This window comes from Garra rufa, chromosome 12 (assembly GCF_049309525.1).
Source record: "Garra rufa chromosome 12, GarRuf1.0, whole genome shotgun sequence".
Taxonomy (NCBI): Eukaryota; Metazoa; Chordata; class Actinopteri; order Cypriniformes; family Cyprinidae; genus Garra; species Garra rufa.
This window is the reverse complement of record NC_133372.1, coordinates 38483196-38507744: the sequence shown is the minus strand read 5'-3', so window position 1 is coordinate 38507744 and position 24549 is coordinate 38483196. Positions and strand designations below refer to the sequence as shown.

The following is a 24549-nucleotide window of genomic DNA, read 5'->3' as shown; positions in this document are numbered from 1 at the left end:
GTGTAAATTTGCTCTGCTATTTAGTAAGTCATTATTAATTCTGAAATTTGGCCCTGATTAAGTTGTTTTGGTATTCATAGTTATTTTTTAAAATAATTAATGGGCTGTGTTTTTATTTTATTTATTATTATATCAAATCATAATAAATTCTATAAAACTAATAAAATAAAATATATATTTTAAATTTGTGCATTTCTACACCCCTGTGTAAAATTGCTATAATGTTTATTTGTTTTTTACTATAAAAAATATTTTAAAAAATGTATTTTATTTGTTGATTTTATAAAAATCTAACTTAAAAATATACTGAGAAATTAACTTTTTTTTTAATTTATCTAATTTTATTTTATTTGTCAAGTGGTGATATTTTTCATCAGATTTAAAAAAAAAAAAAAGATACAAACTTGAATTTGTGAGAAAAAAATTCAGAATTATGAGTTTGTAACTCAGTTTTGAGGGAAAAAAGTCAGAATTGCGATATATAAACTCTCAATTGCAAGTTTATATATCACAATTCAATTTATTTATTGATTTTATAAAAATGAAACTTAAAAATATAGACTATACCCATAAACATAAACCTGAGAAATTAACTTTTTTTATTTATTTAATTGAATTTCATTTGGCAAGTAGTGATTTTTATTTCATCATTTCATCTTTTTATTAGGGAATTTTCTAATAAATGTACATTAATTATGCTAACAACAAAATAATAAAATATGGGGATTTTGTGTGTAATATTTTTTATGCTTTTTTTTAAGTCTCTTCTGCTCACAAAGCCTGCATTTTTTTTTTAAATCAGTGAATTTAAAATAACTATTTTCTATTTGAATATATTTTAAAAGGTAATTTATTCCTATGACTTCAAAGCTGAATTTTCAGCATCATTACTCCAGTCTTCAGTGTTACATGATCTTTTTAGAAATCATTCTAATATTCTGATTTGCTGCTCAAGAATTTTTTTTTATATTGTTATGTATATTTAAAACAGTTAATTAAATTTTTTTACAGTGTTCTTTGATGGAAAAAAAAGATGCAAAGTTATAGAAATTATAAAAATGAAAGTATAGATTTATCTGAGGGATCATGTGACTGGAGTAATGATGCTACAAATTCAGCTTTGAAATCACAGGAATAAATTACCTTTTAAAATATATTCAAATAGAAAACATTTCTTTGAAATAGTAAAAATATTTCAGATTTTTACTGTTTTTGCTGTACTTTGAATCAAATAAATGCAGGCATGGTGAGCAGAAGAGACTAATATCTCGACTGGTATTGTATATATGTATGTTTAGTAAATAGTAGTATGCTAGAATGATATTCTAAATGTCCAATTTCCCTTCAAAGCTAGAATTCTATTCTGTACTTCAAACTTTAAAATTAAGCTTTGAAATCACAGAAATAAATTACATTTTAAAATATATTCAAATAGAAAGCAGTTATTATAAATAGTAAAAATATTTCAAAATTGTACAGTTTTTGCTGTACTTTGAATCACATAAATGCAGGCTTAGTGAGCAGAAGAGACTTCTTTAAAGAAAAAAAACATTAAAAATCTTGACTGGTATTGTATCTATGTATGTTTAGTAAAATAGTAGTATGCTAGAATGATATTCTAATGATCCAATTTCACTTAAAAGCTAGTATTCTATTCTGTACTTCAAACTTCAAAATTCAGCTTTGAAATCACAGGAATAAATTACCTTTTAAAATATATTAAAATAGAAAACAGTTAGTAAATAGTAAAAATATTTCAGATTTTTACTGTTTTTGCTGTACTTTGAATCAAATAAATGCAGGCATGGTGAGCAGAAGAGACTAATATCTCGCCTGGTATTGTAGATATGTATGTTTAGTAAATAGTAGTATGCTAGAATGATATTCTAATGATCCAATTTCACTTAAAAGCTAGTATTCTATTCTATACTTCAAACTTCAAAATTCAGCTTTGAAATCACAGGAATAAATTACCTTTTAAAATATATTCAAATAGAAAACATTTCTTTGAAATAGTAAAAATATTTCAGATTTTTACTGTTTTTGCTGTACTTTGAATCACATAAATACAGGCTTAGTGAGCAGAAGAGACTAATATCTCGACTGGTATTGTATATATGTATGTTTAGTAAATAGTAGTATGCTAGAATGATATTCTAATGATCCAATTTCACTTAAAAGCTAGTATTCTATTCTGTACTTCAAACTTCAAAATTCAGCTTTGAAATCACAGGAATAAATTACCTTTTAAAATATATTCAAATAGAAAACATTTCTTTGAAATAGTAAAAATATTTCAGATTTTTACTGTTTTTGCTGTACTTTGAATCACATAAATGCAGGCTTAGTGAGCAGAAGAGACTTCTTTAAAGAAAAAAAAAACATTAAAAATCTTGACTGGTATTGTATATATGTATGTTTAGTAAATAGTAGTATGCTAGAATGATATTCTAATGATCCAATTTCACTTAAAAACTAGTATTCTATTCTATACTTCAAAATTCAGCTTTGAAATCACAGGAATAAATTACCTTTTAAAATATATTCAAATAGAAAACATTTCTTTGAAATAGTAAAAATATTTCAGATTTTTACTGTTTTTGCTGTACTTTGAATCAAATAAATGCAGGCATGGTGAGCAGAAGAGACTAATATCTCGACTGGTATTGTATATATGTATGTTTAGTAAATAGCAGTATGCTAGAATGATATTCTAAATGTCCAATTTCCCTTCAAAGCTAGAATTCTATTATGTACTTCAAACTTTAAAATTAAGCTTTGAAATCACAGAAATAAATTACATTTTAAAATATATTCAAATAGAAAGCAGTTATTATAAATAGTAAAAATATTTCAAAATTTTACAGTTTTTGCTGTACTTTGAATCACATAAATGCAGGCTTAGTGAGCAGAAGAGACTTTTTAAAGAAAAAAAACATTAAAAATCTTGACTGGTATTGTATCTATGTATGTTTAGTAAAATAGTAGTATGCTAGAATGATATTCTAATGATCCAATTTCACTTAAAAGCTAGTATTCTATTCTGTACTTCAAACTTCAAAATTCAGCTTTGAAATCACAGGAATAAATTACCTTTTAAAATATATTCAAATAGAAAACATTTCTTTGAAATAGTAAAAATATTTCAGATTTTTACTGTTTTTGCTGTACTTTGAATCACATAAATGCAGGCTTAGTGAGCAGAAGAGACTTCTTTAAAGAAAAAAAAAACATTAAAAATCTTGACTGGTATTGTATATATGTATGTTTAGTAAATAGTAGTATGCTAGAATGATATTCTAATGATCCAATTTCACTTAAAAACTAGTATTCTATTCTATACTTCAAAATTCAGCTTTGAAATCACAGGAATAAATTACCTTTTAAAATATATTCAAATAGAAAACATTTCTTTGAAATAGTAAAAATATTTCAGATTTTTACTGTTTTTGCTGTACTTTGAATCAAATAAATGCAGGCATGGTGAGCAGAAGAGACTAATATCTCGACTGGTATTGTATATATGTATGTTTAGTAAATAGCAGTATGCTAGAATGATATTCTAAATGTCCAATTTCCCTTCAAAGCTAGAATTCTATTATGTACTTCAAACTTTAAAATTAAGCTTTGAAATCACAGAAATAAATTACATTTTAAAATATATTCAAATAGAAAGCAGTTATTAAAAATAGTAAAAATATTTCAAAATTTTACAGTTTTTGCTGTACTTTGAATCACATAAATGCAGGCTTAGTGAGCAGAAGAGACTTCTTTAAAGAAAAAAAAAACTAAAAATCTTGACTGGTATTGTATCTATGTTTAGTAAAATAGTAGTATGCTAGAATGATATTCTAATGATCCAATTTCACTTAAAAGCTAGTATTCTATTCTGTACTTCAAACTTCAAAATTCAGCTTTGAAATCACAGGAATAAATTACCTTTTAAAATATATTAAAATAGAAAACAGTTAGTAAATAGTAAAAATATTTCAGATTTTTACTGTTTTTGCTGTACTTTGAATCAAATAAATGCAGGCATGGTGAGCAGAAGTGACTAATATCTCAACTGGTATTGTATATATGTATGTTTAGCAAATAGTAGTATGCTAGAATGATATTCTAATGATCCAATTTCACTTAAAAGCTAGTATTCTATTCTATACTTCAAACTTCAAAATTCAGCTTTGAAATCACAGGAATAAATTACCTTCTAAAATATATTCAAATAGAAAACATTTCTTTGAAATAGTAAAAATATTTCAGATTTTTACTGTTTTTGCTGTACTTTGAATCAAATAAATGCAGGCATGGTGAGCAGAAGACACTAATATCTCGACTGGTATTGTATATATGTATGTTTAGTAAATAGTAGTATGCTAGAATGATATTCTAATGATCCAATTTCACTTAAAAGCTAGTATTCTATTCTATACTTCAAACTCTTGCGTATAAATACACATTAGCTGCGTCCTCTGGTGGAGAGCGTCGGTGCAGCGCTCTCTCCTCCACTATCCCACAATTCTAATGTTTACGGCCAGTCGGTGAAAGATGGCGGACAGCAGTGGCAGTAATCCCCAATCACCCGGTTTCACGGAGAAATTAAAATCGTGGCTGTGCTGGTCGTGGACGTACATATGTGCGCTTTGGTTCGCCATGGTCTTAACGATGGTTTACGTGCTGAGGAGCCCCCTGAAGCTGCAGGAGACCGTCAACGCAGGTGTGTGTTTATCATCAGCTGTGTGGATGTTTACAGCTCTACACAGGTTATCTTTCTGTTCATTGAAGGAAAAGTTGACACAAATACACAGATTCTCTCGTCTCCATATAAACACATGTGAGTTTAACTTTCTGTGGAATACGAAAGGAGGAATTTTGAAGTCAGTGCTGGTCGGAGTTTTCCATGTAATGTCAATGAATGGGGACTGAAGATGTCAAGTGTCCAAGAGGACTGTAAATTGCCATTAAGTGTCATAACAGCACTCGTGCAGTCGTTTGAAGTCACGCTATAGCATTGTTTGAGAAACAGACCTGGATTTAAATTCATTCCTGAATCATTGTATGTGATGTTTACTTCAGATAAAAGCAGCTGTCAAATGCAAGTCTAGGAAATGTTTTTGTACATTAATGTCACTCTGACTTCACTCTGCACCAAAGCTTTATGCTTATGTCTCACAATTGTGATGTTTTATTACGAGTGTTAGTATCCATATATGTTTTTTAACTATTAAATAGTAGTGTGCATGTTATGTTTAAGTCATTGCATTATTTAGAGTAGGAATTTAGCAAGAAAATGTGCTATGACACAATAAACAAATCAAAATATTTATGATAAAGACATTTTTTGCAAAGTTTTATGCAAACAATCAGATGTTGACTACATGTGATTCTGGAAAATGTTATTTTTTGTTAAATTAATGTACAAAACAGTTTGTCAAACAAAGCTTTACTTAGTTTAAAATATAATATATATCATATAAAATATATATTTTAGTGTAATGTAAGTGTAAGTGTAAATTTAAAATGTATTTGTACAAAAATAAATTTATGGCCTTTTTTATTTTTAATTATTATATAATTTATATATATTATACACAGACAAACACACACTACCAGTCAAAAGTTTTTGAACAGTAAGATTATTATTTTTTTAAGTTAAAAGTTCTGCTCACCAAGCCTGCATTTATTTAATCCAAAGTACAGCAAAAACAGTAAAAGATTGAAATATTTTTACTATTTAAAATAAGTGTTTTCTATTTGAATATATTTTAAAATGCAATTTGTTACTGTGATTTCAAAGCTGAATTTTTAGCATCATTACTCCAGTAACATGATCCTTCAGAAATTATTTAATATTCTGATTTGCTGCTCAGAAAACATTTACTATTATTATTATTATTAGCATTAGCATTAGCATTAGCATTAGCATTATCACCATACCATTTGAAAGTTTGGAGTTAGTTTAATTAATTTATTTATTTCATTTATTTATTTTTTGAGAAAGAAATTATAGGAATTAATACTTTTATTTCGCAAGGATGATTTAAACTGATTGAAAGTGATAATAAAGATTTAGAATGTTACAAAAGATTTCTATTTCAGATAAACGCTGTTCTTCTGAACTTTTTTATTAATCAAAGCAACCTGAAGTACCAAGTTCTGCTTGGCTGTTTTCAACATAATAATAAAAAATGTTTTTTTGAGCAGCAAATCAGAATATTAGAAGGATTTCTGAAGGATCATGTGACTGGAGTAATGATGCTAAAAATTCAGCTTTGAAGACACAGGAATAAATTACATTTTAAAATGTATTCAAATAAACAACTTTTATTTTAAATAGTAAAAATATTTCAAAATTGTACTGTTTTTGCTGTACTAAAATAAATGCAACCTTGGTGAGCAGAAGAGACTTCTTCAAAAAACATTAAAAATCTTACTGTTCATAAACAGTTTTTGCTTTTTCCCCCTGTGATTTATGCATTTTTTTTAAGATCATAGAATTTATAAATAAGTGTTTACTAAACTGATTGAGTGACACAATACATGGTGTTATATGTATTAATATGCTTATATAAAATATTTTTAAATTTCTTTGTCTTACCATATTATTATTATTATTCATTCACAGCATCTGTGTTTTTAAACACTCTTACGCCTAAATTCTATGTTGCGCTGACTGGAACCTCCTCGCTCATCTCGGGCCTTATATTGGTGAGTTTTTTTCTTGTCTTTGGTGAATTAGCTGTTAAATAACTTAAGTAATAACTATGCTAAACAAGACTCTTTGTGTTTGTCTCCAGATATTTGAGTGGTGGTACTTTAGAAAGTATGGTACGTCATTCATAGAGCAGGTGTCTGTCAGTCACTTGCGCCCTCTACTTGGAGGAGTGGAGAACAGCAGCTCTGCGGGCCTCTTCTCCTCAGTAAACGGCGATACCGAGCCGAGAACCAACGTTGCAGGTTTTTAAAAGTCACTGGCTATATGTTTATGTTTTTTGATATATTATAAAGTGAATGCAATATGCATCTATTATTTATTTTTCTTTCAGAATGTAAAGTGTGGAGGAACCCACTGAACCTATTCAGAGGTGCTGAGTACAGCAGGTATATGGTTGGACGTTTCTTAAAGGAGTAGTTCACTTTCAGAACAAAAATTTACAGATAATGTACTCACCCCTTGTCATCCAAGATGTTCATGTCTTTCTTTCTTCAGTCGTAAAGAAATTATGTTTTTTGAGGAAAACATTTCAGGATTTCTCTCCATATAGTGGACTTCTATGGTGCCCCCGAGTTTGAACTTCCAAAATGCAGCTTCAAATGGCTCTAAATGATCCCAGCCAAGGAAGAAGAGTCTTATCTAGCAAAAACGATCAGTTATTTTCTAAAAACATTTACAATTTATATACCTTTTAATCTCTAAACAGAGTACACAGAGAGCTAGACAAGACGAGCATTTGAGGTTTAAAAGTATATAAACTGTCTTTTTTTTTTTTTTTAAATAAAATAATCCATTGTTTTGCTAGATAAGACCCTTCTTCCTCGGCTGGGATCATTTAGAGCCATTTGAAGCTGCATTTTGGAAGTTCAAACTCGAGGTCACCGTAAAAGTGCATTATATGGAGAGAAGTCCTCAAATGTTTTTCTCAAAAAACACAATTTCCTTACGACTGAAGAAAGAAAGACATCTTGAATGTCAAAGGGGTGAGTACATTCTGTAATTTTTTGTTCTGAAAGTGAACTACTTCTTTCAACAGTTTCAGTTAATGTCAGTAATATTTACATTTTAAAATAATATTCATTCATTCCAGGTACACTTGGGTGACAGGAAAAGAGCCCCTGACATACTACGACATGAATTTATCAGCACAAGATCATCAGACCTTTTTCTTAGGAGACACTCAGCAACTTAGACCAGAGGACTCTGGTTAGTCCACTTAAAAAATACCTACATTTAATTAGAATTGATGTTTAATCACCATTTGTTTGTTCATTGTTTGTAATGCAGTAATGCAAAAGGCCTGGAGGGAGAGGAACCCGCAGGCACGCATTCGAGCAGCTTACCAGGCAATTGAGCTGAACCGCGAGTGAGCTTCACTTCCTTACAAATATATTTAATTTACTCTCTTTAGACGTGGCTTATATGGTCCGATTTGAGAGCTAAAACGGTCTATTTATTAAACAGCAATTAAATTACATGAACAAATGATTCAGACTTGGCACCATGTAGCTTATCCATGTTTTAATTTGATTGAATCAGTCAATATAAGATATTTAAATATTCATGCTCAGTTAAAACAAATCAAATAATTTAATAACACGGCACAGTGTAATCTTATTTTTTTTTATATAATAATGTGCATTATAATGATGATGCCTAAATTTTAAATGACTGATTTTAATTCTTAGTGTTATTTTTAATTTATTTAAATATATACCAGCATGAAACGTATTTAATTATGCATGCTGTCACAAAGATAATCTTTAAAAATACAATAATAATTTAATAGTACTGTTAAATGTATTTTTTTTTTACAAAATTAATATTAATTTTTCATATTCATGCATTAACATGTTGTCTGTTTGTAAAAATATATATACGCTACCAGTCAAAAGTTTTTGAACAGTAGGATTTTAATGTTAAAGAATTCTCTTTTGCTCACTAAGCCTGCATTTTTTTAGTACAGCAAAAACAGTACAATTTTGAAATATTTTTACTATTTAAAGGAACTGCTTTCTATTTCAGTATATTTTAAAATGTAATTTATTTGTGTGGTCAAAGCCACATTTTCAGCATCATTACTCCAGTCTTTAGTGACATGATCTTTCAGAAATCATTCTAATATGCTGATTTGCTGTTCAAGAAACATTTATTATTATTATTATTATTATTATTATTATTAGTAATATTTAAAACAGTTGTGTACAGGTTTCTTTGATACATAGAAAGATTCAAAAATGAGCATTTATCTAAAATAAAAAGCTTTTGTAACATAATACATTCAAAAGCATGGAGTCAGTATTATTTTTTTTTTTGGGGGAGGGGTTATTGAAATTAATACTTTTATTTAGCAAGGATGCTTTAAATTTAGCAAAAGTGATGATAAAGACATTTATAATACAAAATATTTCTGTTTCCGATAATTGCTGTTCTTCTGAACTTTCCATTTTTCAAAGAAACCTGAAATAATTCTACTCGGCAAACGGCAAATCAGAATATTAGAATGATTTCTGAGGGATCATGTGACTGGAGTAATGATGCTACAAATTCAGCTTTGAAATCACAGGAATGAATTACATTTCAAATAGTAAAAATGGTTTTTGCTGTACTTTGGATCAAATAAATACAGGCTTGGTGAGCAGAAGAAACTTCTTTAAAAAACATTAAAATGGTACTGTGCAAAAACTTTCAATTTTGATATATATCCATATACATATAACAGTATGTTATAGTAATATAAGCCATGTATTGTTATTGACCATAACATAGAAACAATTACTGACTCTTCTGTGTCAGCCAGAGTTTTATTATCAGTGCATCTCTCATGTTACCATCTGATTTACTTTTTCTGACTCTCAAGCATATGACTCATTCATTGCAGATGTGCTGCGGCATATGTGCTCCTGGCCGAGGAGGAAGCCACAACCATCACAGAGGCTGAGCGGCTTTTCAAACAAGCGCTTAAAAGTGGTATGAAACTTTCACACTGTCACACACACATACCCAGCATACAGTAACTCACACTGTTGCTTATTCTTGTTGCTTTTGCAGCCGGTAAAGACACCAATCTTGTGGTCTACATCAAGCGCAGACTGGCCATGTGTGCTAGAAAACTGGGTCGCATCAAAGAAGCTGTAAAGATGATGAGAGATGTGAGCGAAGCTTTATACCACTTGTAATGTTTAGGTGTTGTGGCTGTAAAAAACTGTGCATTGTAAAGATTCTCCTATGAAGATTATTCCCTGGCACATAGACTTTTAGCTAAATTATTTTACAGTAAATTAGATTTAGATTAGTTCACTTACATTTAAGCATTGGACATTTTATTTTATTGAGTGGCGTCTTATACTTGAATCATGCCCTATTGTGTAATATTGTTATTTTTCTCTTTCCTTGTGCAGTTAATGAAAGAATTCCCCTTACTGGGGATGTTAAATATTCACGAGAACCTTTTAGAAGCATTATTAGAGTTGCAGGCCTATGCTGATGTACAAGCAGTCCTTGCAAAATATGATGGTAAGCCCCTAAGCTGTCATGTTACTGCACATTTCAGACAGGACCAGGAAGTAGTGCTAGTATCCTTTTCATTAACTGTCTGATGTTTCCCCCCTCAGATATCAGCTTGCCAAAATCAGCTACTATATGCTACACATCTGCCTTATTGAAAGCCAGAGCAGTGTCAGATAAGTAAGTCCAATATTAAATAGTATATTACTGTATGATAGCATAGGTGATATTTAAGGATGATAGTTTGCTGAATGAATCTGTATGTGTGTCGTATGTCAGGTTTTCACCTGAAGCAGCGTCTAGACGAGGTCTCAGCACAGCAGAGATGAACGCAGTGGAGGCCATACACAGAGCGGTGGAGTTTAACCCACATGTACCAAAGGTTTGAAAGATTCATTTAAAGGGTCCAAAATTTCTGCATCACATGGCTGTGGCTGGTGAAATTAACATTTACAGATTTATCACTATAGTTTTCAAACCTTTCTGAGGTTTTTCCTTATGGCCAAGAGATAAAAATGATTAATTGGCAACAAAATGTTAAACTACCTAAAATTAGTTTCTTATAAACTACCATTTAGAAATTTGGGGTCGATAAGATATTTTTAAATGTTTGTAAAAGAAGTCACCAAGGCTGCATTTTTAATATTGTGAAATATCATTCAAATCTAAAATAACTGCTCTCAGTTTTAATGTTTTGAAAATGTTTTTTTTTTTTTATTCTCATGGCAAAGCTGTATTTCAGCATTATTGCTCCAGGCTTGAGTGTCACATAATCCTTCAGAAATCATTCTAATATGCTGACTTGCTGCTCAGGAATATGAAAGCCTGTTTCTGCCACTGAATAAAAAAAAATTAAAAAGGCAATCGTGACCTTTTATTTCACAATTCTGACTTTTTTCACAGAATTGCGTGATACAAATTTGCAGTTGTGAGTTGTAAGTCAGAATTGTGAGATATAAACTCATAGTTCTGAGAAATAAAATCAGAGTTTATATCTCACAATTCTGACTTTACTTACAATTTCGTGTTATAAAGTCAGAATTGTGAGATAAAAACTCGCAAATTTACTTATCTCTAAAATTTAAATACATAAACTCACAATTCTGAGACATAAACTCACATTTCTTAAAAATAAACTCTCAGAGTTTCATATCCCACAATTCTCACTTTATAACACGCAATTGTGAGTAAAGTCTTGAAAAACTTGCAAATTTACTTTTCTCTCAATTGAAGACATAAACTCACATTTCTGAAAATTAAACTCACAAATCTGGGAAAAAAAGTCAGAGTTTATTCCTCGCAATTCTGACTTTATAACATTTAACTTTATAACAGAATTGCATGATATAAACTCACAATTACGTTATTTTTTCACAAATAAGTTATAAAGTCAGAATTGTGAAAAATAAAGAAATAAACAGAGAATTTAACTCACAATTCTGACTTTATAACACACAATTGCAAGTTGGGTCAGAATTATGAGAAAAAAGCTCACAAATTGGCTTTTTTTAATAAGATTTTTTCCTCAGAGTTGTGAGTTTATATCTCACAATTGTGACTTTTTAACACGCAATTGCATAAGTTATTTTGTATCATGCAATGCTGACAAAATTTTGAGGTATAAAGTCGCAATAACCGTTTTTTTTGTTTCTTGTTTTTCAATTACGTGGAATGATATTATCTTATTATTATGTGGAAATCAGTTGTGCTGCTTAAGGTTTGTGGAAACTGTTATAATTTTTGTTCACGGATTCTTTAATGAATAGAAAGTGCAAAAAGGACAGCATTTATTTAAAATCAAATGCCTTTTACATTATACATGTATTTGCTGTCAATTTTAAAGCAGCCTTGCTGAATAAAAGTATCAGTTTCCTTCAAAAAAATTTTTTTAAATAATAATGTATATGCAATAGTGTATCTTATTGCCATTAATAAGAAATTGTAACAAAATTTCTAGTATTACATTTTGATTGGATTCACTAAAATTTTAATTGATCTTATCATGATGTATATGAAAATATTCAAGATACTTGGCCACACATCAAGTTTATCTCACTGTTGTTCACGAGTGCAAACATATTGTCATGACCAGGAGGTGATGCTGTTGAAGCACACTGCACTAAAGTGAAACTTCTCTAACATTCACACCACTGTAGTGCATCGTTCACAGTTTTACATTGAACATAATTGCAGGTGGGCTTGTCGACCCAAGACTGCCAAGCATAGATTTCCATAAGCTGTGTTTAGGGTGAAAGTTATAGCACCTTTGATTTTCTTCTTGCTCTTTTAAGATGTTTTGACCCTCGTCATCTATTTCTTTCTTTGTACCTGGTTCCAACTTGCCACTTTCCAAAACACTAGATCGGACTTCAAAGTGCACAACCTCTTCACACCCAAACACAGAGTCTCAGAAGAAGGGTATTTGCGCATATGCGTGCACCTCAGACGTGCTGTATCAGACTACAAAGTACACCTGTTTGAGATGTGCAGCAAATATCAACACACACGCATACACCTGGTCTTTCATTTGCCAAATCTGCCCCTAGAGCAAAAAAGACAATCCAGAATAAGCATAGAGGGTGTTGAATGTCAGTAGTAGTACTATTACATTTGTTTGATCACTTTAGACAGAGACTTGAAGGTATATACTTCGAGTCAAAAGTTTTTAATGTTTTTTAAACAAGTCTCTTCAGCTTACCAAGCCTGCATTTTGATTCAAAGTACATCAAAAACAGTTCAATTTTGAAATATTTTTACTATTTAAAATAACTGTTTTCTATTTGAATACATTTTAAAATGTAATTTATTCCTGTGATTTCAAAGCTGCATTACTTGCATGATCCTTCAGAACTCATTCTAATATTCTGATGTTCTGCCCAGAAAACATTTTTTTTATTATTATGATTAAAACATCCGAGTAGAATTTTTCAGAAAAAAAAATTTGTTGTTGTAAATGTTTGTAAATAAAAATAAGTATTTACTTCTGTAATTTCTTTCTCCAAAAAAAAGAAATACTGACTCCAAGCTTTTGAATGGTATAGTGTATAATGTTACAAAAGCTTTTTATTTCAGATAAATTCTCATCTTTGGATCTATTTCTTATTTTATCTCACAGTTCTAAGAAATAAAGTTGAAATTCTAAAAATAAAGTCAGAGTTTATATCTCACAATTCTGACTTTATAACACGCAATTATGAGTAAAGTCAGAATTGTGAGATAAAAGCTTGCAAATTTACTTTTCTCTCAAAATTAAATACATAAACTCACAAATCTGAGATCTGAAAAAAATTATTCAACTGTTTTAAAAATTGATAATAATAGTATTAATAATAAAATGTGTCTTGAACAGCATTTTAGAATGATTTCTGAAGTAAATGTGACACTAAAGAATGGAGTAATGATGATTAAAATTCTGGTTTGATCACTGGAATAAATTAAATAAAAAATAAAAAATTCAAATAGAAAGCAGTTATTTAAAATAGTAAAAATATTTTGTTACTGTTACTGTTTTTTGCTGTACTTTTGATCAAATAAATGCAGAATTGATGAACAAAAGAGAAAAAACAAACATTAATCTTACTGTTCAATAACTTTTGATTAGTAGTGTACCTCCAACTTTCTTTACAGAAAAAATTCAGTCACTTTTGATCAATTTAATGCATCCTTGCTGAATAAAAGTCTAAAAAATAAAAAAAAATTGCCCCAACTTTTAAACAGTAGTAATCTTTACAGTGGGCAACGGTGATAATATTACTATATATTGTAAAAAATAAAGCAGCATAATTTGGTAAATGCATTGAATTATTGTTAAACATTAATCTCTTAAATTGCATATTAACTGTGACAGTCAGGTAAAATTATAATGCATGATGTCATCCGTCAGTGTACACCTGTACCTCACCTTTGCATCTCCAAGACCCCCATAGTGTGATGTCATCGTTCAGGGTCCGTACGGTCAAGTGAAAAGAGATACGAGACAGACTGAGACAGAGGCTTATGGGAGTTCAGCAGGGGCTTAGGAGGAACCTCCACATAAAAGAGACCCATCACTGACACTTGATCCGCCATAAAAGAGGTGACCGTGTTTGTGTGCGGGCATGTTGTGTAGGACAGCTGCCTGTCGAATGTCAGCATGATCATAAAGCTAAATTACCCATGTCTGAACGTACATAGGTTTGTGTGCATTCTGACATATCCACTATGGCGTTTGTTACAGAAAGATATGTTTGGATATTTGTTCATAATTCAAAAGGTGCGCTTGACACATTGTAGAGGGAATCAGCCGATTTGAGCTGTAATGTACCATAATCACAGCCAGGGGCATTTGGGAAGGTTATCCTCTGGATAATACCATTTAATCCTGCTGTATTGCCCTCTACAACATTCACCCCGGGGCCCGGAGCAGGGGAGAATTTAAGTATACAAGCTCAGTATAAGTATAAAGCTCTCATATGTACACTCTAAAAAAGGTCCGTGCATTATGCATTGCAATTTTCAGTGTTTTATGGTTGAAGGAAATGTCTGGAAAATGTACTGGTAATTTTCTGCCAGGACATTATCCATTTTTCCATCTTTTTTTAGAGTAGAGTATGGGTGAATGTCTGGGTCACATTTCACCCTAATATTACAGGGGATAAAAATACAAAATAAAGTGTAATTTTTTGGGTTATTGTGACATTATTTTCAGACGGAGTAGGGGTGGGCGATATGGCAGAAATATCATATCACAATATTTTTCAGAAATATCACGGTTCATGATTTTATCATGATTCCTTGTCATGTTGGTTTTACTGTTTTGAAAGTTGTCTGAGCAGCACAGCCAAACTAATTTCTCTTTTTTAAAACCAAAGCCTTACAAGGTTACAAAATATAAAATAAAAAGAATGGCCATAAAAAAAATATGTTTAGGCCATTTTTAATCTTTGTTATTAAAAAAAATAAGAACAAAGAAAGACTACAGGTTACAAATACACTTAATATAAAACAAACTTCAGTTTTCAGGTACAGTAGTTCTATTTAAAGGAACACTCCACTTTTTTTGGAAATAGGCTCATTCTCCAACTCCCCCTGAGTTAATAAGTTGATTTTTACCGTTTTGAAATCCATTCAGCCGTTCTCCTGTTCTGGCGATATCACTTTTAGCATAGCTTAGCATAGATCATTGAATCCTATTAGACCAATAGCATCGCATTAAAAATGACCAACGAGTTTCCATATTTGTTGTATTTAAAACTTGACTCTTCTGTAGTTATATCGTGTACTAAGACCCGTAATATGGCCGAAGCAGGCAGAGTATTATCAGAAATGAGTTCCCAGCTAGTTTAGCATTTGCACATGTGCTGCGTGGTATTACTGCTCCTGCTTCAGCCTTATTACGGCAGCAAACTTCCTTGACTATTACGCCGGAATGGAAGTGTAGTTCCTAATCTTATCAGCCTAGAAACTCGCAGCTTTGCATTTCCACCGGTCTTAGTACACGATATAACTACAGAGGAGTCAAGTTTTAAATAGGACAAATATCAAAACTCGTTGGTCATTTTTGAACGTGATGCTATTGGTCTAATAGGATTCAATGATCTATGCTAAGCTATGCTAAAAGTGATATCGCCAGAACACGAGTGGATTTCAAAATGGTAAAACCCAACTTATTAACTCGGGGGGAGTTGGAGAATGAGCCTATTTCCAAAAAAGTGGAGTGTTCCTTTAATAGAGGTTTGGGACACCATCTGAGTAATTTTTTGGTGAACTGTCCCTTTGAGAATCGGCAGCATGTTTAGTTCTGTTGCTTTTAAGTCCCCGTGAAATCTAAATTAAAGTTTTTTTGGCTTTTAGTATGAATATGTCAGCCTTAAGGTTATTTATAAGCTAGTGTGCTTCAAAACAGAATCAAAATTCGTGTTTACAAGATAAGACCATTCAAAACTTATAGTCTCTCACTTCTGCCAATATGAATGAATGATTTTGATGACATCATGCTGCATTTCAGCTTCTCATCAAACGTTCTGTCCAATCAAATGCTCTCTAGAATCCGTGACGTCCCGCCCCCTACAGTATAAAAAGATGCTAAAGCTGCAGCTGAGGTCGGTCACTTTTCAGTATAGTGAATGGCATGTAGTGCACAATGTAGGTGATAGGGGACGATTCAGACAGTGTAAATGCTTTCCATTGGGGCAAATGAGGTCTGGTTTCGCATTGTGTCATGGGAACTTTAACACAGTCTACTCCTGACTTTGGCTCTGGTCCAGAGACGCGATAGCATAGAGTAGATCATATGCGCGAGTTGGCATGTATTAAATTACACAGCCTCAGCATAATTATGATGACTGTTTTGTTTTAGTAAGAGTTTCATATTAAATCTAGGGGGTAACCTCTTAGACTGTGGCTGTCGTAAGCTTATAAATGCGGCTTTACCGAGCTCAATGGCTCTGGCCCGAGCAGATATAAATGGACTGCTATTGGCCATTTTAAAAAGTGGGCAGGGCTGCATAATATGTCCCGCCCTGTTTTCCTGTTTCAGTTAAAATTACACGTCCGTTTTTCTTTCAGCTGTTTACTTTCACTTTAGACATAACCAACTGTGTTTATATGTAATCCTTGTGTGGTTTTGACAGTATTGGCGAACCAGATGCAAAAGATAGCTTAGTCTAGTAATCAGGCGCAGTTTGACAAACTTTTAGCGTGCATGCTTTAGGTGTACGCGCTTATGAAATGCATGCCAGAACAGCACACAGATGAAATAGTGTCACATGCAATCAGTGCGAATAAGTGCAGTCTCTCGTGAGTGAATGTATGTCGAATTGTACAGTATATTAAGATGGAGGCAAGCTGTAGCACAATACTATGAAATTTGTTCAAAAACAGAACGTGGAGACATTTTAATCATCCGCAATCAAAAAACGTCATATTGCACACCGCTAATACACAGCATATTTTCCTCTTTACTAATCATTCTTATTGCTTTCTTTTCTTATGTTAAAAAATGTTTTGTTTTGGTTGTTTTGTGTGTCGTTGCAGTATTTATTAGAGATGAAGAGTCTGATTTTGCCACCTGAGCATATTTTGAAGAGGGGAGACAGTGAGGCGGTGGCATATGCTTTCTTTCACCTGCAGCATTGGAAACGGGCAGAGGGGGCGCTCAACCTGCTACACTGCACCTGGGAAGGCAGTATGTATCGTGCACATCTGTTTTTTTTTACATACCATCACATTCATACATAGAATGTGATGATTGTCATACTAATTTACCATGAAAATTACTAGGTATTTCCAGGTACTTAAAGGGATAGTACACCCAAAAATGAAATTCTGTCATTAATTACTCACCCCTCGTTCCAAACCCGTAAGACCTTCGTTCATCTTTGAAACACGAATAAAGACATTTTGTGATGAAATCCAAAAGATTTCTGACCCTGCACAGACAGCAATGCAGCTACCGCGTTCAAGTAGGGTTGGGTAATGAACTCAGTACTTTTAAGGGTACTGAACGAATTGCATCAATACTACCGAGAACCGACTCACATTAAATCAATCGGTGCCAAATTTCGGTACCTGAGGCCGCATCTAGGACCATATGGTTTTTCCGAGTCCATTCATAAATTTCGGAATTTAGTCTTTAGCACGGAATGCCACGTAATTCGTAAAGTTTTAATTAATAAATCAAAAGTAGTTCTGTCACTTAATTCAAATCACAATATGGACTAGTGTCTGTGAATATTAAGACGCAAAAAGACGGTTTAAATATGAATCTTGCTTGTTCCTGCTTGCCTCTGTATGTATGAATGGCTGAGACATGGTTTTGTTTACTACACAAATACTGAAGCATGCGTGATGCTCGCAGTGATTTTTCGGCCTCTCCATCTTACTGTATAACGACATGAACTTAATCTGCTGAGCTGCTGTGAAAGTCACTTCATGAGAATTTTACTGTTTCGTTTGAGAAAGCTAGCATCAGATTATACTATATACACACAGAAACTTCACGGCAACCTGTCAAAATAAAAGTGTGGTTTAACATGTAACAGATATATATTACTCTTGTATTACTTTCGTACAGTATAATGTAAACAAACCTTGTTTGGTTTTTAAAGGAATATTCACATAATTTTTCTTCCATGTTTGTTTGGCAAAAAATAAAAGTTGAATTTATTAAAAAATAAATAAATGTTTAATACCTTCATTTGATTATTAGAAAAATTAAAACACACAATGATTTCTGAAAACAAAAGAAAGAAAAAGAGCCCCTGTTATGAAGCTACAAGACTTTTTTGTGTGAAAAAAATGTCTATGCAGGGTCAGAAAGCTCTCAGATTTCTGGTCTTACAGGTTTGGAACAGCATCAGGGTGAGCAATTAATTTTGTGTGAACAATTCCTTTTCAAAAAAACATGGCATTGCATTAACATCAGACTTTGTTGTAAGCTGTTTACTGTAAAACAAAATGTAAATCATCTCACCTGATATCATTCGGCACCTTTTGACTCTTGTAGCTTTCCGTATTATTCCATACCCCCTGGAAAAGGGTCATCTCTTCTATCCTTACCCAGGATGCACAGAAACCGCAGACAGAGAGCTTCTGCCTTGTAAGTAAACACTATATCTTTTTATACAACAGTTCTTTCTGGTCCTCGAATCTGATTGGCTGAGAGGTGTGTGATATTCCGGTGATAACAGAACTCCAACCATTTGTATCACTCCGCTTGCAGTATTTTTAACAGTGGGTGTCATGGCGGATGCCCATATTCACTATAATTTTATAAATAATACTGTTTTTTGTGTGATGGAATGTAGTTTTAAGCATGTTTGAGGTGAGAATGTACTTGTTTAGATTTAAATAAGCGGTTTGTTATTAAAGATAACATCTATTTGAAAATTCGCTTTAACATTTTTAGAAATGTGAGCTCCAACATTTCATGAACCCGCCGAGAGGAGCCTTACATCGGCCAGCTCTTCTGGAATTTGCCGCTGGCTCTGATGTCTCTATAGTGGTTAAACACGAGATATAATTTGTTTTGGGTAAATCTAACGAACAGTGTTTGGTCTCATTAATATGTTATTTGTTCCAAAGCAAAAAGTTTTCATTTGTTAGGATAGGACAATATTTGGCCGAGATAAAGCTATTTGAAAATCTGGAATCTGAGAGTGCAAAAAGATCTTTAAAGTTGTCCAAATTAAGTTCTTAGCAATGCACATTACTACACAAAAATTAAGGAAATGTACAAAATATCTTCATGGAACATGATCTTTACTTAATATCCTAATGCTTTTTGGCATAAAAGAAAAAAATATTATTTTGACTCATACAATGTATTGTTGGCTATTGTTACAAATATACCTGTGATGCTTAAGACTGGTTTTGTGGTCCAGGGTCATATATAGCACTGCTACTCGACTGATATTGCTTAAAAATATGTCTTTATACAAATATTAACTGTTAATGTGCCATCACATTAGAGTCATTTCAGCGAAATTGCATGTCCAAAAAAAGGTCCATTGTCAATAGTGTAGAGATGAAGCATTTCTCACACAGAAGTCACTTCCAAACAAAGCATCTTTTTGTTGGTCACTGTGACAAATTCACATGACCAGCCTGAACAAAAAGAAACTATTTTGCCTCACGCAAAACTTCAGGTCACACAGATTACTATGGGAATGACAGTATTTTTCCATTGAAATTTTGTGTTCAGGCAAGTGGTGTGAAAATTTAAAATAACAGTAAAATATGGTATTTATAGAGCTGTTTTTATTTCTCTATATTTTTCTTTCAGCATTTCACGAGGTCTCAGTGTACCCAAAGAAGGAGCTTCCTTTCTTCATCCTCTTCACAGCAGGCCTGTGCTCCTTCTGTGCCATGTTGGCCATGCTCACACACCAGTTTCCAGAGCTCATGGGGGTCTTCGTCAAAGCCGTGAGTATCTGCATGCCTCACCAAACCCAAGTGTTTTTTCCCTCTAATCCCCGTTGTGCCTTTATTTTTTATTTCTTTTTTTGTTTAGAAGAGAAAGTACACAATTACTGAACTCCCAAGATAAACATTTCATTGTGTTGCAATATAAGAATGAAGTCACAGTCAATGGCACTCTAGACGGTACAAACCACGGCTCATTATGAGACCAATAACTATCTGTGATGTTCTATGGAAAGAACAAAACAGTCTATGCATTACATTTTATTTTACCACGGATAAATAGCCTGGAAACAACCCACTACATCCAAGCTTTGTGTGGTTTCCCATTGCCATCCCATTTTTCTAATAAAACATTTTTTACAGTTCATATTTTATGTAAACCGTGTAAAATATATGTATACAGTTGAGGTCAGAAGTATACATCCCCCTTTCAGAATCTGCAAAATGGGATCATACAAAATGCATGTTATTTTTTATTTAGTACTGACCTGATTAAGACAGTTGGATTTATAAATATGACCCTTTTCAAAAGTTTTCATCCCCTTGATTCCTAATACTGTGTTGTTACCTGAATGATCTACAGCAGTGTTTTTTTTTTTTTTTGTTTAGTGATAATCATTCATGAGTCCCTTGTTTGTCCTGAACTGTTAAACTGCCTGCTGTTCTTCAGAAAAATCCTTCAGCTTAAACAAATTCTTTGGTTTTTCAGCATTTGAACCCTTTCCAACAATGACTGAGACTGAGAAATATTAGGATCCATCTTTTCACACTGAGGACAACTGAGGGATTCATATACAACTATTACAGAAGTTTCAAATGCCCACTGATGCTTTAGAAGGGAAAACCATTGCATTAAGAGCCGCAGGTGAAAAGTTTTTGAAATTGAAGATCAGGGTAAATTTAACTTAAATTGTCTTCTGGGAAACATGGAGCTTCTGTAGCCTCTGAAGGGCAGTACTAAATGAAAAAATACAAAATTTAGACAAAATAAGAAAAATGTACACATCTCCATTCTGTTCAAAGGTTTTCACCCCTGGCTGTTTATGCATCGTTTTTCCATCACTGAGCATTTGAACCTTCTGTAACAGTTTTTAATAGCATTTGAGTGCCTCAGTTGTCCTCAGTGTGAAAATATGGATCTCAATATTTCTCAGTCTCAGTCATTGTTGGAAAGGGTTCAAATGCTGAAAAACCAAGAATTTGTGGAAGCTGAAGGATTTTTCTGAAGAACAGCAGGCAGTTTAACTGTTCAGGACAAACAAGGGACTCGTGAACAACTATCACTAAACAAATAAAAAACCTGGCAGTGGATCATTCAGGTAACAGCACAATATTAAGAATCAAGTGTATGTAAACTTTTGAATGGGGCCATTTTTGTAAATTCAACTATTATTTTCTCTTATGGACTATATGTAAACATCTTTTATGTTGAAATATCTTATTCAGGTCAGTATTAAATAAACCATTACATGCATTTTGTATGATCCCTCTTACATTGGTAAAATAATTAACATTTTGCAGATTCTGACAGGGGGGTGTAAACTTTTGACCTTAACCTTTAGCCCTTCCGAAGTCCAGGATGTGTATTTAGCGGTGGTTTGTCCTTTTCTTATTGTTGTTTACATTCATTTGGGTGAATTAATAGCGAGTGATTGATTTCAGAACAAGCTTGAGTTGTTGCAGTACACGCCACGGAAGGGCTTCGCCTTCGACTTGCGTTCGAAGTCGCTCTTTTTTCGTTATACTCCCTCGCTTGCAAACGCATTTACACGCTTTGTTCCCCATCCACTCCAAACATCTTGTTCTCCTTGGGGAACAATGCACTAATTTGTAATTGCAATAAACTCCTGAATGTGAGGACATGCAGCCTCATTGGCCTTTATCTTTTCATCAACCTCGTTTGTCTTGTTACAACATGTATTTACGTTAGCACTATCTATTTCCTGGATCTACGTTAAAATGGATGATACCTCTCCAGCCTCCACTCTGCCCGGTTTTCCTCCCTCTCCGGCGCGCGGCCCCGGGCTTCCTTTCCCATATTCCGTCATAAACATCTGTTCATCCCTGAAATGTATCGCTTCATAAACACATTAGGGGCTTGTTTATGGTGGATTGAACTGTGGAGGTTTCAGTGTTTTTCAAAGGGACGGTTTCGCACCAGCTTTATGGTCCTGGAGTTGGTTGCCATCCAGAGTTTTTTTCCTCCTCTTGTTTGTGTCTGTCAGGACCTCCATGTAGTATCCTAGAGAGACAAACTCTGTCATACTTATGTCTAGCACTTCAGGCACTTTGAAGGCAACTTTCTGACAGCTTGTGGCTCAGCTACAATGGATAGTCCGTGAATGAGGTAGACAACACAAGACACGCAAGAGCGAAAAGCACTGCTTTCTTATTTTGTTTCTTCAGGTTGGACCTAGATTTCCTCATGTTCTCAATATCAGCTCACAGCTGTCATGCTCATACTTGAGTTTAGGGCTGAAATTTATAGCAATGTAATTTCAAAAAGTTTCTTGGTAATCACTTCCAGTGATTGCAAATTAAACCTCAAATATTTAAATATTTTAATGAACATTAAATATAAATAATTATTAACTAAATAATCAATCAATTAAAATGTTAGTTTACTGTAGATTTCAATATATGAAAGTTTTGAATATATATATACAATGCCGTTCATAAGTTTGGGATCAGTAAGACTTGTAATCCTTTTAAGAAGTCTCTTATGCTCATCAAAACTGCATTTATTTGATCAAAAATATAGAATAATACAGCATATTATTTTAATATGCTGATTTATTATTACAATCATCTATGCTGGCAACAGTTGTGCTAACAAATATTTTTATACTTTTTTTTCAGGATTGATGAATAAAAGAAAAGAAAAGCATTTATTCAAAATATAAATCTTTTTTTAATAAAATAAGTCTTTACTATCACTTTTTATCAATTTAACACATCCTTGCTGATAAAAGTAATTTGTCCCCAAACTTTTGAACAGTAGTGTATATTGTTAAAAAAGATCTGTATTTTAAATAAATGCTGTTTATTCTTAAGAATCCTGAAAAAAGGTATCACTGGTGCCAAAAAAAATATTAAGCACGTTATTTTGCATCGTAATAATATTTCACAATATTAAATTTTTTCTGTATTTTTGATCAAATAAACACAGCCTTTGTTGAACATTAGAAACGTATTTAAAATTCATTAAAAATCTTACTGAATTATTATTTTTTTTTTTTTTTTGGAGAAAGAAATTATAGAAATTAATACTTTTATTTAGCAAGGATGCTTTAAATTGGTCAGAAGTGACGATAAAGACATTTATACTGTTAAAAGATTTCTATTTCAGATAAATGCTGTTCTTCTGAACTTTCTATTCATCAAAGAAACCTGAAAAACATTCTACTCAGCTGTTTTCAAAATAATAATAAATGTTTTTGAGCATCAATTCAGAATATTAGAATGATTTCTGAAGGATCATTTGACTGGAGTAATGATGCAAAAAAATCAGCTTTGAAATCACAGGAATAAATTACATTTTAAAATATATTCAAACAGTTATTTTCAATAGTAAAAATATTTCTGAATTGTACAATTTTTGCTGCACTTTGTATCAAATAACTGCAGGCTTTGTGAGCAGAAGAGACTTCTTTAAAAAACATTAAAAATCTTTCCGATCAAAAACTTTTGACTGTTAGTGTGTCTAAATAAATCCTAGATACAAGCCTAAACTTCTAAATGTATAAATGAAAATCCAAATATATCCTTAAGTCTATATGTGTATCTTTAGTGTTTATATAGAAATATTTAAGATGTGTGTAGTTTTTAGTTATTTGTTCAGATCCATCTGATTGTTCCCTCTCTCCTCTCTCTCTGCAGTTCTTCAGCACCCTCTTTGCACCACTGGGCTTTTTTGCAGACAAGATGGAGAGTTTTATGCCCTCCTGCCTGTGGCATCACCTAGCAAACGTCTGACATACACACACACGACTCACACATAACTGCACTTGAAAACACTACTGTACATGTAACATGTTTAAGGTGCCTGTTAGCCACCTGTACTGACAATAAAAACGTTTTGGCTCTTTGACGCACTCTGCCTTCTTTTTCCTACAGTATTTCATGCCGTCTGACATGGTTGAGTAGAACAGCAAAAGTTGACTAAATGCCCGTTTCTCAACCTCCATGCCGTGACTGTCTCTAATCCTGCTTAAATATGCCTGCAATGGCCACAGGGCAGGTTGCCACAGTGATATAGTGCTGATGCAATCACTGAAGAAAAAGACTGGCCTTGTGTACCCTGAAGATTCGGCAGTAAATCATGGGTCTGTTTTTAGACAAAAGTTCAGAGCAACAGCATGAGGGTGAGTTGGTTACACAGATGAAACAATATGTTCATACAACACTATAATAGTCTTTATCGT

General features: G+C 32.5%; 1 protein-coding gene across 1 annotated transcript; it reads left to right on the top strand.

Annotated features, from left to right (window-relative positions):
- The first annotated feature begins 4548 nt into the window (after positions 1 to 4548).
- Positions 4549 to 24215, top strand: st7l (suppression of tumorigenicity 7 like). Its single transcript, XM_073851373.1, has 15 exons — positions 4549 to 4717; positions 6626 to 6708; positions 6798 to 6957; positions 7047 to 7101; positions 7806 to 7921; positions 8003 to 8081; positions 9597 to 9685; positions 9767 to 9867; positions 10117 to 10231; positions 10330 to 10402; positions 10502 to 10604; positions 17237 to 17387; positions 18708 to 18800; positions 19986 to 20125; positions 24005 to 24215. Exons 1-15 carry the CDS (start codon positions 4549 to 4551, stop codon positions 24098 to 24100), a joined length of 1623 nt encoding a protein of 540 aa, XP_073707474.1. The 3' UTR covers positions 24101 to 24215.
- The last annotated feature ends 334 nt before the right edge of the window (positions 24216 to 24549 follow it).